Genomic DNA, 13,677 nt, shown 5'->3' with positions numbered 1-13,677 from the left:
ATTCTATTCCACTGATCTTCCTGCCTGTCTCTGTACCAACACCATGCAGTTCTTATTACTATTGCTCTGTAGTACAGCTTGAGGTCAGGGATGGTGATTCCTCCAGAAGTTCTTTTATTGTTGAGAATAGTTCTTACTATCCTGGTTTTTTTGTTATTCCAAATGAATTTGTAAGTTGCTCTGTCTGTCTCTATGAAGAATTGAATTGGAATTTTGATGGGGATTGCATTGAATCTGTAGATTGCTTTTGGCAAGATGGCCGTTTTTACTATATTAATCCTGCCAATCCATGAGCATGGGAGATCTTTCCATCTTCTGAGATCTTCTTCAATTTTTTTCTTCAGAGACTTGAAGTTCTTGTCATACAGATCTTTCACTTGCTTGGTTAGATTCACACCAAGGTATTTTATTTTATTACTTGTGAGTATTGTGATGGGTGTCATTTTCCTAATTTATTTAAGTATGCTGTTACCCTATATCTGTATCCATTACACTATAAAATTCCTCTGTGTGTTCCAGGACCAAATTGATGACCATGGTCAGTCTTTTTCTCCACTTGCAAATAACATTAATACTATTTGCTCCACATGTATGTTAAAGTCATGTGATATCCATGAGGTGAAGTATCAACTGTTGGGATGGTTCTAACAACATTAGCATCCTTTCACAAGTTCTCAGTGAATCTGTCCAAATCATGATCCAGTGGAGACCGAATGTTCAGAGGAAGCATATGGTGGAGTCTTGCCATCAGTATATTGCTGTGGCAAAAGCAACTTGAAGAAAAATTTTAACAGAGTGTTAAACAAAAATCTTTAAGACACATTAAAAAGTCAGCACCACCAGGTGTTGTTTCTATGTCTTTGGGTCTCACCAACCACAGGTTGAAAAAGTATCCATTCATTTTTATTGAATATGTACAGAGTTTTGTACTAAGTTCTCTAAGTAACAAGGCATGGCAAATGCTATATGACTTTTACCCTGTGTTAGGTAACACATGTAATGCAAGTAATAAGTATAGAAGCTATATGCAAATACTGAGGGACTCTATCCAAAACTTGAGCATCCTGGGATATCCATATCTACTCTGGGTCCTGGGACTCTTTCCTCTCAGCATGAACAGAGAAGGCAAACTGTGTACTCAAAAGAACAGCCAATGGAGTTGCTTAAACCTTTCTTTTGGGTTCCTACAAAAGCCACAAGGGTGACGTTTGTTCACTGTCTATGCTAACTCTGCCCTATTCTTCTCTCCCATGCTGCCTGGCTGCAGGTCTCACTCTATTGGGTAAGCACACTATGTTGAGTCTGTGATGCTGTGTGAGAAGGTCTGCAGCTTCCTCCTCCCCTGCCAGTCCCTTCTACCCAATAGCTCTCAGCTCCCTTCATGCTGTGTCATGACCAGAAAAACAAGACCATTTTCTGGAACATCCATGTTAACAAGGAAGAAGCCAGTTGCTCAGCACTAAATCCACTGGTGTTCATTTAACTTGTGAATCTTCCCTACTGGTTTCATTTGCTGGATAGTCTCTTAGCATGAGATTTCTTCTGTCAGCGCCATTTCTTCCAACATTAAGAAATCAAGGTTGTTTTGTTTTTAATAAAACTTGTAGAATGTGGAGTTGAGAATCAGAGAACAATTTCCCCTATCACTGTTCTTTGAATTTAACTTTGACACACTGATGTCTGAACTTCAATTTCTACATTTTTACTAGACAATACTTACCTTAATAAGTCAGTGGTTTTCAGCCTGAGTGACAGGCTGCCCCAGTAAACCAGCTTTTATATACTTTTTAATTCAGCTTGAATTAGCTTATTTCATCAGCAGAGAAAACCCATCAACAAGAACTTCAACTTAAGCCTTTTTTCCCCCTTGGAATCACAGTATGAACTTAGTCTACCCCCACCGCACCCCACCTCTTATCCCAGATTGTGTTTAATGAGATGAGTAGATTGTTAATGCTGGATTTCCTGTAGTAGTGTGGTTTAAATGCAGTTTCTATACATGGTCTTTGGAAGGCTACAAATGCTGCCTGAGGGACTTTTGACATTTCAGTAGAAGGCTGCCCATCCCAATGGCCATAGTTGATAGCTTCTGGGATGTGGGATCCAAAACCTGTTAGCTTCTAGGACAGTGGTTTTCAAACTTCCTCAGAGTGTCGTAACCCTAAACCATAAAATTATTTTTGTTGCTACTTTATAACTGTAATTTTCCTGGTGTTTTGAATCATAATATAAATATCTGTGTTTCTGGATGTTCATAGGCTACCCTGAGAAAGGGTTGTTCCACACCAGAAAGTTGAATACCGCTGTTCTAGGGAGAAGAGAAAGCAGGATCTGCTTAAAATGTGGCTGAAGAGCAAGCCCTAGCCCAGGACAATGGAACCCAGTTTGCTTCCTCCCACTGCCTCACCTCAGTTTTGGAGAAAACTCAGTAGATAATACCACACAACGAAAGGGGAGACAATAAGTCAGCTACTCTAAGATTAAGATCCTGAAACTCTCAGGTGTGGTTATGTTTGTACCAGTTGTTCTTGACAATTAGTCTAGAATGGATGTAGAAGTCTTCCTCTAGCTGGTGTGTGTGTGTGCGTGTGCGTGTGCGTGTGTGTGTGTGTGTGTGTTGGTTGTGGGGGTGAACTGTGTTAGCCTAGCATGTGCTTCTTCAGGAGCCTTTTCTTAGCCTGGCTGTCTTTCCTGGCTGCTGCTCTTCACTCTTCCCCAGTGTGAGAAAGAAGTGGAGACCAGGGTCAGGCTGAAGGATTCCATCCTTTCCAGATTTCCTGCAGCACCCCTAGGAAAGAGAGCAGGCTTTGACCAATGCTCATCTATTTTTCCTTATGCCCTCAGAAGCTGACGGTGGCTACTTATGCCAAGGGAAAACCAATAGCATCTTGGTTGGGTGGGCAAGGAATACTTTGGATATTTAAAATGGCTGCTTGAGAACTGTTCATCCAGAGCTTTTCCACAAACCTAAATTCTGCTCTCTTCTTCTCCCCTCCCTTTGATGTGCTTTGTCCTGAAGGTCCTCCATCCGCCATTCCATAAGCATGCCTGCCATGAGGTAATGTGAAAAAAAATATTCAACATCATTTTAATGCAGAATGTACTGAAGCATTTCTTTATTTTACTTGTGGGCTCCTTCCCCATATCGCTTTATGTGAAAGGAGTTAGCTGAAGTAACATTTATGAAGTAACATTTAATAGTATGTCTCGTGTTTCTTTCCAACTATCTTCAGGAGGGAAGGTGGACACTTGCTATGGGACTTGGGTTTCTGATAGGCACTCGGCTATAAATGCAACTCTTTCTGAGACCAGAGACAAGGGCTTCACCTATATCAACCACCATTCCCTTATCACACAGTGTAAAGAATTAAAAGATGCTTTGCATGAACTTATGAGGCTAAAACATAGTTACATATATGAAGCACTAACAAGAGGTCTGTAACATTCTAAAAACATTTGCAAAATTAAATGTAAACCTAAGAGAGAAGAGAGAAAGAAAGGGAGACTCATAGGGTGGCATTTCTGTGAAAGATGTCATTAAGATTTTAAGATCAGTTGTCTGCCAAGAGTTTAACAATGACAGACCACTACAATCCTGGATAGACTACTGGTGAGAAACATGGCTTAGTGATACAGTATGATCAAAACAAAATTCCTAGTGGTAATAGTCTGTAGGCATAGATGTTCACATGGGAATGAAAAGAGGCAGGTTGTAGCATAGTTCTGCCAACAATCAATGTTACAGCCATGCTAAAACCATTTCACTGATATCCGATTGCACTGTTTTGGGGGTAGGGGGAAAAGAGCCTGAAACCAGGTTTGCTGCTTTTCCCATGATGCTCTAGCAGCCTGGGCTCCTGTCATTGTGGAATAAAGGAGCACATCAAGCCTCTAGGGCCTTCTCACACTTCATTCTGAATTTGGACACTCTTTGCTTCAGAGTGTACGTTATGATTTAGAGTCACACAGAGGGAATTCAGTTCCTAAGACCCTGGGAACCAAATTCTTCCTAGGGTCATTTGTAGAACCAAAAGTTTATAGTTGTACATGGTGTAACTAAATTTGATTAACCAGCTCTCCCTGTCCTTCAGCATGCATTCTGCTATAATTTAATTAGAGAAATGTTTATTCTTTAATGACTAAATGGAGTCTCTTCTACACTGGGGATATTTGCTCAATTAGTTGGTTGGGAAATGTAATCACTGTGTTTGGTTTTCCATATTTGGTAGAAATAAGATGGCTTTAGTTCATCTTCAAGCAAACTGTTAGCAGCTCCCATGAGGATCCCAGGCTGAGTAGTCTAACACAAGGCTTGTATTTAGCTCTTTAATTTGCTAAGCTTACATCTGGGTGTCCAAAGAAGGATCGCAAAAAACAAAGTTTCACTCTGTCAATCAGAAATCCATCTTGTGACCTAAAGATTGAGTGAAACCTCATGAACTTCCTGAAGTTAGGTTTGAGAGGAAATTAAGTTTATTAATCTACATAGACCCACAAACCTCCGTCTTACCTGCCTACCCACTGTAGGCCCACATAACTGATGGATGTCATGTAGGCAGGCTCAGCCAAATCAAGCCCAAGGAGAAAATGAAGTGCCACACTATATAATTTTGAGTCATATAAATGTAATTTCACCACAAAGCAGGGTTATTCTGAAGGATTACTCACAGGGACTTGACTAATATTTAAGTCATGAGCAAAGGTACAAAGCTGTGCCCTGCAGCCAGAATGGGGGTACATTTCTATCCATGGGGACTGACAGAGTTGCAGGAGCAACCCTACACAAAGCCAGAGACCCAGAGAATACATTTTGTACACTGGTTGCCTCTGGGCCATCCTAGAGACATGGCTCATCCCACATCTTATAGCGAAACCCAAATGTCCTATCCACACTCCCTTATCAAGGGTCTCTAAGCCATTCCTCTTATTTTATTGTCCTCTGCACTCAAGAACAAAGAAGCAGCCTATCAAATTTAATAAAATCTAATCGAAATATTTGTGGGCAAATCCAACAAAGAAAGTACCAAATGACTGAAAGCCAGAAGATGGAAGATAGATGATACAATGTTTGATTCATAAATAAAATGCCTATAAGGTAGAAAGGCTCCATCTCCTAAGAGGATGGGAGAATTATATACATATCTCACAAAGAAATGATTTAGAGGTTATGGGGGTGGGGCATCCACCATAAAACAAGGAGAACTTCAACTTTCAGAAAGGCCGCTACCTGCAATTTGCCAACATCATTATTTTCTGAGGCACAGAAAGAAAAAAACCAGGAATATTCTTTTTCTCCTTGAGCTATTTCTTGTCTGTCTTGTCTCATATTTACTGAAAAACAAACCAAAACAAAAAACCTTTAACTTTCCAAGTTGGAAATCTTATGCATGACATTTAAACAGATCTTCCATTGTTCCCTAAAACAAACAAACAAAAACTGTTATGAAGAGTTAGGAAGAAGACTGTTATGACTCCATGAAAATGACTCACGGAGGACTCTGGAGTCCTCATGAAAGTGTACTGGGTTTTCATTCATCATTTAATTTCCTAACACTATCCCCCTATATGTGAACTTACTACAGTTGGATCATCTCATGTGCTATGTTATTTATTGCACAGACAGGTATCTGATGATTTTACTTCAAAATATGCTACGCCTTTGTTTCTGGACCTACCTGAGCAGGAATGGAACACACTTTAAGACACAGTTGATACAGGTCACAAGCTGGCAGCCAGCCTGGTGCAGAAGTGATACAAGAACTAAAAACCAAACAACATGGTTACTAAGACACTGAGCCTCAAGAGCTGACCTCTCTTTTCTTATTTTAGGAATTCTCCTACTTTCAAATCATTTGAGGAGAGGGTTGAGACAACTGTTACAAGCCTCAAGGTACAGATGAAGTGAATTGTGTATGATTGGGTCCATGTCATCAGGACAGCCTAGTCATTACCACCATTAGTGCTGCAGCAAGGCAGGGCCATCACCCCTCTGTGTAGCTAGGAAGGCAGATGTACTTAAGGATAAGCCTTTCCTCCATAGAGATCTATGGGTAAGATCAGCAGCGAAGAGTATTCCTGCATCCTTAGAGTTGATTATAAACCACTCACTGATAGATTGTTCATGAAAGTGAATTGGGTTTTCATTTGCCACTTAATTTTATAACACATAACTAAATTTCTATCATAGCTCACAGATCTTCTGATTTGAACATAAGTTAGCACAAACTGTTTGCTGTGTGTCATAATGCCATCCTCTGCTGTCAACCTCCCAGACTATTTACTAAGCTTACATACTGACCACAGCACAGTGTGGTGATCAGTGCCACAAAATGCATTGTTTTCTAGTGATGTATTTGCTCTCTGGGGAGCAACTGAAATTATCCCAGTTCCATGCTGGGTGTTAAGCTTTCATAAATTGTTCATTACAGGTGCTAATCTACAGAAGGGGCAGGGGAAGAGGCAAAAGAAAAACTAGTCTTGACTTTAAAGACGTAAATGTAAAACAGGAAAACCGGTTATTACGAGAATCTTTTGGAAGATTCCACCTAAATAAATATAACATCTTATATGATTGCTATCTTGTAAGCACTCCATTCATGCATTTTACTATTACTGGGATCTACAGATCAAAATGGTAATGATTTAGCTGCCTCCAGACGCTCACATCAACCTCGTATATCTACATGGTGGAGTCTGACAGGATGTTCATTATTTCTCACCACAGGGCCCGGGTATTTTCAATGATTTAGACTTGAAGGCTCTTCCTTAAACCAGGGTCTTTCACAATGTCTACTTTCTTACGTCTGTGATCAGCTTTTGAAGGCTCCAGAATGAAATCATCATTCAGTGATTACTATGCTTCTTCACCTGTCAGCATTGTCTAGCCCTTGCCAACTCTGTCTCTTTGGGGCAATGTGTGAGGATTAGTAGGAGCCATTAATGTGTCTTGTAAAGTAGGGGCTTAAAAAAAAAAAGGCAACACAGTGTGTTGTGTATGTATCTCACTAGAGCATCTTCTATCAAAACAAAAGGCCCCATAATCCCAAGTCAGTTTCTCGACACTTGCACTTCACATCAGCTCACAAGGACAGGTTCTCTCTCTTGTTAGAGGAGTTCTGATGGAGGAGGAGTTCTAGTTTTCAGTCTCCTTTAGCAGAAGGGGATATGAAGAAGCCAAGGAAGAAATCAAGAACAACCTGCTTTCATTTGCTTTTAGGAAACAGGTAAGCTCATGGTTCCCATGTGGTCTAAGTGTCAGTGTCACATCTCAGCCCCTTACTGTTTTCCTCCTCATGGAGCCAGAAGGCATCCTGCTAGGCTCCTCCTTCAGACAGGCACATAACCATGCAGCCTGTCAGAGACCTGAAAGCAGAGTCTGTGCTTGTGCAACTGGCCATTGCTTTAGCAATACTCACACCCACATATCTGCTCTCTCACAGCCAAAGATTAGTCAGATCTTTCTGCCCGAGGGAACAGAAGAGAGCTTATCATCAGGTGTTGCAGGAAGCCTCCTACTTCATCAATAGAAACTTCCCATTCACTCCCTGCTGCTCAGACCAGATAAAGTCTCCTTTCCTTTTGCTTGCTTACTCTCTATAGCTTTTTTTTGTTCTAAATCTCCTAAGCTTCCCTATCAGTCTCTACTTATGAGCCTTGAGGCTGGTGTTTTCCCCCCCGTAGGAGGAACTAGCTCAGTAAGGAAGAATGGATGTCTCTATGTTGCGTTTCCAGGCACAACCTCCACTTTAAGCTTGGATTTTAAACCCCTGACAGAGAATCAAGATCATGCTTATGATCTAGGAAGAAAAAAATGTCCTTCTGTGAAGGACACAAGCAACTTGCCACGCACCACAGGGCATTGTTCTAAGCCAGTTTTTCTCCTATCTCCAGTTCCGTGAACCCTTTGATATTCCATGGGGAACTTTCCAGTTCGTCCTAATCATCACTTAGTGCCGCCATCATACTGGCATGTTAGTGCCACCATCATACTGGCATGTATTACTTGAGGACTCCTGGTCTCGTGTCACCTGTACAGCCAACCAGCATTCTTGCTATTCTAAGCAGGCAGATGCAGAGCTAGTGCCTACAAAAGCACATTTTGTGTATCCAACCATGTTCCGGGGACAAAGTGATGAATCCTTAGATGTAAAAACTATCATGAAAAGAGGGGTGCAAAAGAGGTTTGCTGTTTGTGTCTTTGTTCAAGCTAAGAATTAGTCTGTTACCCAAAGCATGGCAATGTGCAGGCACTAAACACAAGTTTCCTGGGTAGGAACCCTGCATCCCACTTGTTTGCCAAACTGAGTTTTTAAAAAGCACTTTTTTTATCTTACCGTGTTGATTTGAGAAAACAAACAAACAAAAAACTAGATAAAGAAAAGTCTAAAGGGAAATATCAATATTCATCTGACATTATACTAAGTGATTTCTATTATTAAACAGAAGCTAGAAGAAAATTTAAATGGGATGTGTGTGTGTTTGTGTGTGTGTGTGTGTGTTAAGACAGGGTCTATTTATGTAGCCTTGACTGTCCTAGAATTCACTATATGAGCCAACCTGGTCTTAAACTCACAGAGATTCACCTGCCTCTGCTTCCTGAATGCTGGGACTAAAGGCATGTGCTTCTAAGTCTGGTAAGAACTTAAAATTTAAAACCCCAAAGCAACTAGTACTCAACACAGTAGATTATATTAAATTAATCCTACTTATTCCTCTCAGGAAAGAAACAATACTACTATTTCAGATAGGGGGAAAGAGTTCTAGGTAAGCTTGGCCAATGTAGGGTGATAGGCCAGTCTGGGATACATAGGGAAGAGTCTGAGGAAAATAAATAAATGTATGATCTAAGCAATGTAGAAAAGTCAATATAATAACTGAACTTAAAAGGCAAAATGATTTTTATGACAGTTAAATTAAATTTCTTTTGTTTTTTGATGATCTGCTTTTAAACCCTGGTTAAGTTTTTATAAATGTCTTTTAAATTTTATTTTCTTCTATATGTGTGAATGTTTTGCCTGTATGTATGTATGTATGTATGTATGTATGTATACCACAAGTATGCCTGGTGCCCATGTTGGTCAGAAGAATGCTTCAGATCCCTTGAAACTGAGGTTACTGATGGCTGCCCTGTGGGTGATAGCATCCAAACCTGGGACCTTTGCAAGAGTAACAAGTGCTCCCAACTGCCGAGCCATCTCTCTAGTCCTGTCCAGTTAAGTTTTTAAAGGGCAGGGCAGACAGCATGGACGCCTTCCCATGCTGTGTACATGCTCGTATTACTATGGAGTCGACATTGGGTCAGCAATAGCAGTGATATCTCTTCTCTATACTTTCCTTTTCCTTGGTGTCTTCACGAATTGTGGATGCTTAAGGAAAGGCCAGTGTGAGTAATGCAGTCAGACTTGCATTACATATTCTAGAATATAAAACTTGATCTGAAGAGCTTTTTAATGAGCAGTCATTCATAATACTTAAGCACATATTTAAAATGTAAATTGACTTCTGTTTCTACTGAGTTAATAAAAAAGGACACAAAAGAGACCCATCATATAGTGTCTGAGATAGGATTGATACTGTTAAGAGACACTGTGACCATGGCAACCCTTATAAAGGATCTTATAATCGATTTAGTTGGGGATAAATGACAACTCTTATAAAGGAAAACATTTAATTGGTGGTAGCTTACAGTTTCAGAAGTTTTTAGTCAGTGACCATCATGGCAAGAAGCATGCAGGATCCAGGCAGGCATGGTGCTAGAGAAGGAGCTGAGAGGTTTACATCTTGATCCACAGGCAGCAGGAGACTGAGCCAAACTGGGCATAGAGTCTAAGAGCCCTCAGAGCCTGCCCCCACTGGCATACTTCTTCCACGCCCACTCCAACAAGGCCACACCTCCTAATAGTGCCACTCCCTGTGGGCCTATAGGGGCCATTTTCTTTCAAACCACTACATTTAGTATTCTCAGGGATTTTGTTACTTGCCTGGAAAGATGAAATTCTTACTGCTCAGGACAAAACAAAGCAACAACAAAAACCCAGACCCCTCAACAAATGGTGGGGTCAGGACTAGGCTAGAGAGATAAGTCAGTAGGCAAAGTCGTTCTTGACTTGCAGGCACTATGACCAGATTTCAGTTTCAAGAATTCCTGTTAAAAAATGCAGGGCGTAGTGATGGACAATTGTAACAATTGTAATCCCTAACTCAGGGAAGGTAGAGATGGGTAGACCCCTGAGGCTTTCTGCCCAGCCAGCCTTGCCCCTATGAAGAATTCCAGATCAAAGAAAGATTGTCTGGAAAAAAGGGGAGATGGGATCTGAGGCACAACACCTGAGGTTATCCTGTGGCCTCCTCATGAATACACACAGTATGTCCATCCACACCTGCATACAACATGTATACACGGCCACATGAAGATGCATACACACACATACAGACAAGAGAGACACTTTCAGAAATTAGGATTGGCCTCTAGTTATGTCTTAAATAGAAACCTAAGTAGAAGTCACGTAAGGATGTTTATATATTTGTAAAATTCAAAGAATTAATCTAATATCCAATTCTAATTTGATTGAATAAATTCTCTAGATGAATAGGGACAGATGTTACACACTGCAGACCTGGTTATATTCCTACAGGGATTAGAATGAGATAAAAAGAAGAATATTAAACTTGTGTGAAATTAAAGTTTGGAATCTCATCCCAGAACCAAGATGAATACTATTCTGAAACATAAAGGAAACTAACTTCACTATCTTTGTGTGCCTTTGAGGAAAAATAGTTATGTCTGAACTCAAAAGAAATTAAACTTTTGGCACTCTTATTTTAAAAACAGTTGCAAAAATGATAATGAAAAGCTAACTGGATTTTTATCTACTTGCCCATTTCAGACGAAAGTAGGCGGGACAACCCACAGTGGTGGCAGTTTTGAGGAGGTCCTGAACTCCACAGCACATGCCAGCTCCCAGAATGCTACAGCAGGCCCCCGGCAGACCAAGGATGAGGAGCTACAGTGCTAGGTCCAGCCTGGGCTGCTGCCAGTCAATCTGCCTGCTCATCCCCTGATTTGAAGACCAAAATCCCACTGGGAATCCCAAGTGTTGATATTGTTATTTAAATGGGGTCTCCGAAAAGTTTAATAAAATTATTTCCACTTGCATTTGTGTTGATGATGGACCACTTGACCATTACTCTGGAGTATTTACAAATGGCGTATTTTAAAATAGACAACCTGGAGCAGGGTCATAATTGGTCCTAATTCTTGTCTGTGTAACTCAAATGTATATTTCCCAAACATGCAGCTACTAATTATTAGCTTACGTTTTGGCTTGGTCTCTGTACTGATGTGCATGTCTCAGAGTGCTGAGTGACAGCCTGACAGTCTGTAGATCAACAGGTGGCACTATTTATGACTGCCTCCAGCAGTGGGTCAAGTCACTACAAACTTCACCAAATTGCTTGTGATCTCTCCACGTACATCAATTATGTACATTTATTTAAGTCATTAAAATAATTCATCTTAACGGTAACTGGATCTTTTATTTCTTTGGGTAGCTGGGGCTACCTATTGATGACTTAATGTTGGTAGCAATGATTCTATTGGGAGTACATTTAAATCAATTTCTAACCCAATGAACAGGATAGATATAAGTTAGATATAAGTTATAAGACCAATTATCATTTAAGGAGGCTGAAATAGCCTGACTCTAAAATTCTCCCGGACTGCCTAGGACATTGGATACGCAGGTAAGGAATATCTGAGAAGAGAACCACAGGAGAGGCTGGGTTAGAACAAATTTTCAATTTATATGTTGATCACATGTATAAAACTACACCAAGCTTCCAGCAGCCACTTTTAGCTTTTACATTATATACTTCTCTTTTCTCACAGTGGTAACCTGATTGTTGTTTGACATCAGAGCTAAAAGCAGTGACATATTTTAAAAATATACCAATAGACCTATTAATGAAAACAATTCACAATAATAATAATAAAAGCATGCAATGGACTGGAGATGTAAGTCCAAGAGTTGGTACAGTGCTTATCAACTATGGACAAAGTGCTGGGTTTCATCCCCCAACACTGAATAAACCAGGGACTGTAGCCCACACCTGCAATCCTAGGCCCCAAGAAGTGAAGACAGGAAAACCAGAAGTTCGAAGCCAACTTCAGCTACATAGTGAGTTCAAGGCTACCCTGAAAGTCTTCTCTTCCCATTGACGTAGCATAGCAATCTATCCAAACCATAGATACAATTGAAAATGAAGCTGGTTCAAGGTCACATGACCTGCTGAGGAACACTGGCATAGGGAACTGGGCTGTCTACTTGATCCACAGTGGGCAGGTTACACACCCAGCACTTCTGGCAGGGGCACCCACACTCTCGGGCAGGAAGCCAGCTGTATCTAGCTGCCATGAAGGCAGTGCCAACTCTCCAGCCACAGAATGATGGACGCAGTCTTCCACACTCAATTTCCGGCTGCCAGTGAATTCCAAGTGTTCAGCTTCTGTGACTCTCTGCTTTCTTTTTCAAAACCACATCTGGCACACTGAACTGTAACAGACAAAGCATTCTCATACCATAAGCAAGTACCTTCATCCACCAACTTCTGTCGTCTTACCCTTACAATCTGAAAACATAGTATTTAAAACTGCATAGAAAAATGTCCAAAAACTTAATACATTAATACCTCAAAGTTTCTAATACATGGACCACAGCACTTAATGTATTCATCAAAATTCTAAGTTTACCAATTTTGTTAATAAACCATATTCACTCCAGAACTCAAGAAGTGGAGATGGGAGGAGAGAGAGTTCAAGGTCATCCTTGCCCTATATTGTGAGTTTGAGGCTAGCCAGGGATACACGAGACTCAGTCTCAAAACAAAAACCAAAGCAAAATAAAACACTCCGCTATGCTCATATCTGCAACAACTCTATTAAGCTAATGCTGCTTATTCCTTCTAACCTGGGAGCGACATTTTCCAATGAATTGTATGAGCATCCTTGCATACTGTCATGCCCATGAGCAAGTTATAGCATTTGGATCAGAATACCATACCCGGCATTTGTAGGTGGGTGGTCTTAATGAGATGTGCTATCCAGCCTCTAGAGCTCCATACTTCCCCAAGAGCACCCTCAAGTAGGATTAGCCTATTTCTATCTGGCTTTGCATGTATAAATTCACCTTGATCGGGAAGCCTGCTGAGTGTTTCAGTAATGCCCAGCTGGGCTCACTCACAAGCATTAAAATCTTTTGACAAGTACTAAAGATTTATACACAATGACAGAACCTTTTACTAACAAGTTGAAATGATCCCATGTCAACATGACACACAAGGGAGAATACCTAAACCAAAATGTATTTCAGTCACCACAAAATCTGTGCAAAGGGCATAGGGGAGGTGAGATGGCACACTTGCTACAGTGCGGTCAGAGGCACTTATTGGAGTTGGTTCCATGTAGGGCCTTAGGGATTGAACTCATGTCATTAGGCTTGGCAGCAGGCTCTTTTACCCACTGAGCTATCCTGCTGCCCTTTGTTGTACTTTTGATTCATATGGTAGTGGGTTTGGCTCCTATCAAAAGAAAAAAAAACTAACCACAAATGTCTTAGCCTGTCCTCTGTTGATGAAACAAATATCTGAGGCGGAGTTCTTTATAAGGAAAAAAATAGGTCT

General features: G+C 40.7%; 1 protein-coding gene across 3 annotated transcripts in view; it reads left to right on the top strand.

The window, feature by feature from the left end:
- The window catches only part of Tpd52l1 (TPD52 like 1), a 104,875-nt gene extending 93,720 nt beyond the window's left edge, over positions 1-11,155 (top strand). Inside the window, exons 5-7 of one of the 3 annotated variants that reach the window (XM_028766439.1) lie at positions 3,020-3,058; positions 5,830-5,890; positions 10,887-11,155. In XM_028766439.1, the coding sequence (XP_028622272.1) occupies positions 3,020-3,058; positions 5,830-5,890; positions 10,887-11,015 (229 nt within the window). In that variant the 3' untranslated portion in view covers positions 11,016-11,155. The remainder of the gene's footprint in view (positions 1-3,019; positions 3,059-5,829; positions 5,891-10,886) is intronic. The other 2 variants (XM_028766441.1, XM_028766442.1) reach the window with 2 other exon arrangements.
- Positions 11,156-13,677: the final 2,522 nt, after the last annotated feature.

This window comes from Grammomys surdaster, unplaced genomic scaffold (genome assembly GCF_004785775.1).
Source record: "Grammomys surdaster isolate TR1022 unplaced genomic scaffold, NIH_TR_1.0 168, whole genome shotgun sequence".
Classification (NCBI taxonomy): Eukaryota; Metazoa; Chordata; class Mammalia; order Rodentia; family Muridae; genus Grammomys; species Grammomys surdaster.
The sequence above is the reverse complement of the archived record's forward strand: the minus strand, read 5'-3'. Positions and strand labels throughout refer to the sequence as shown.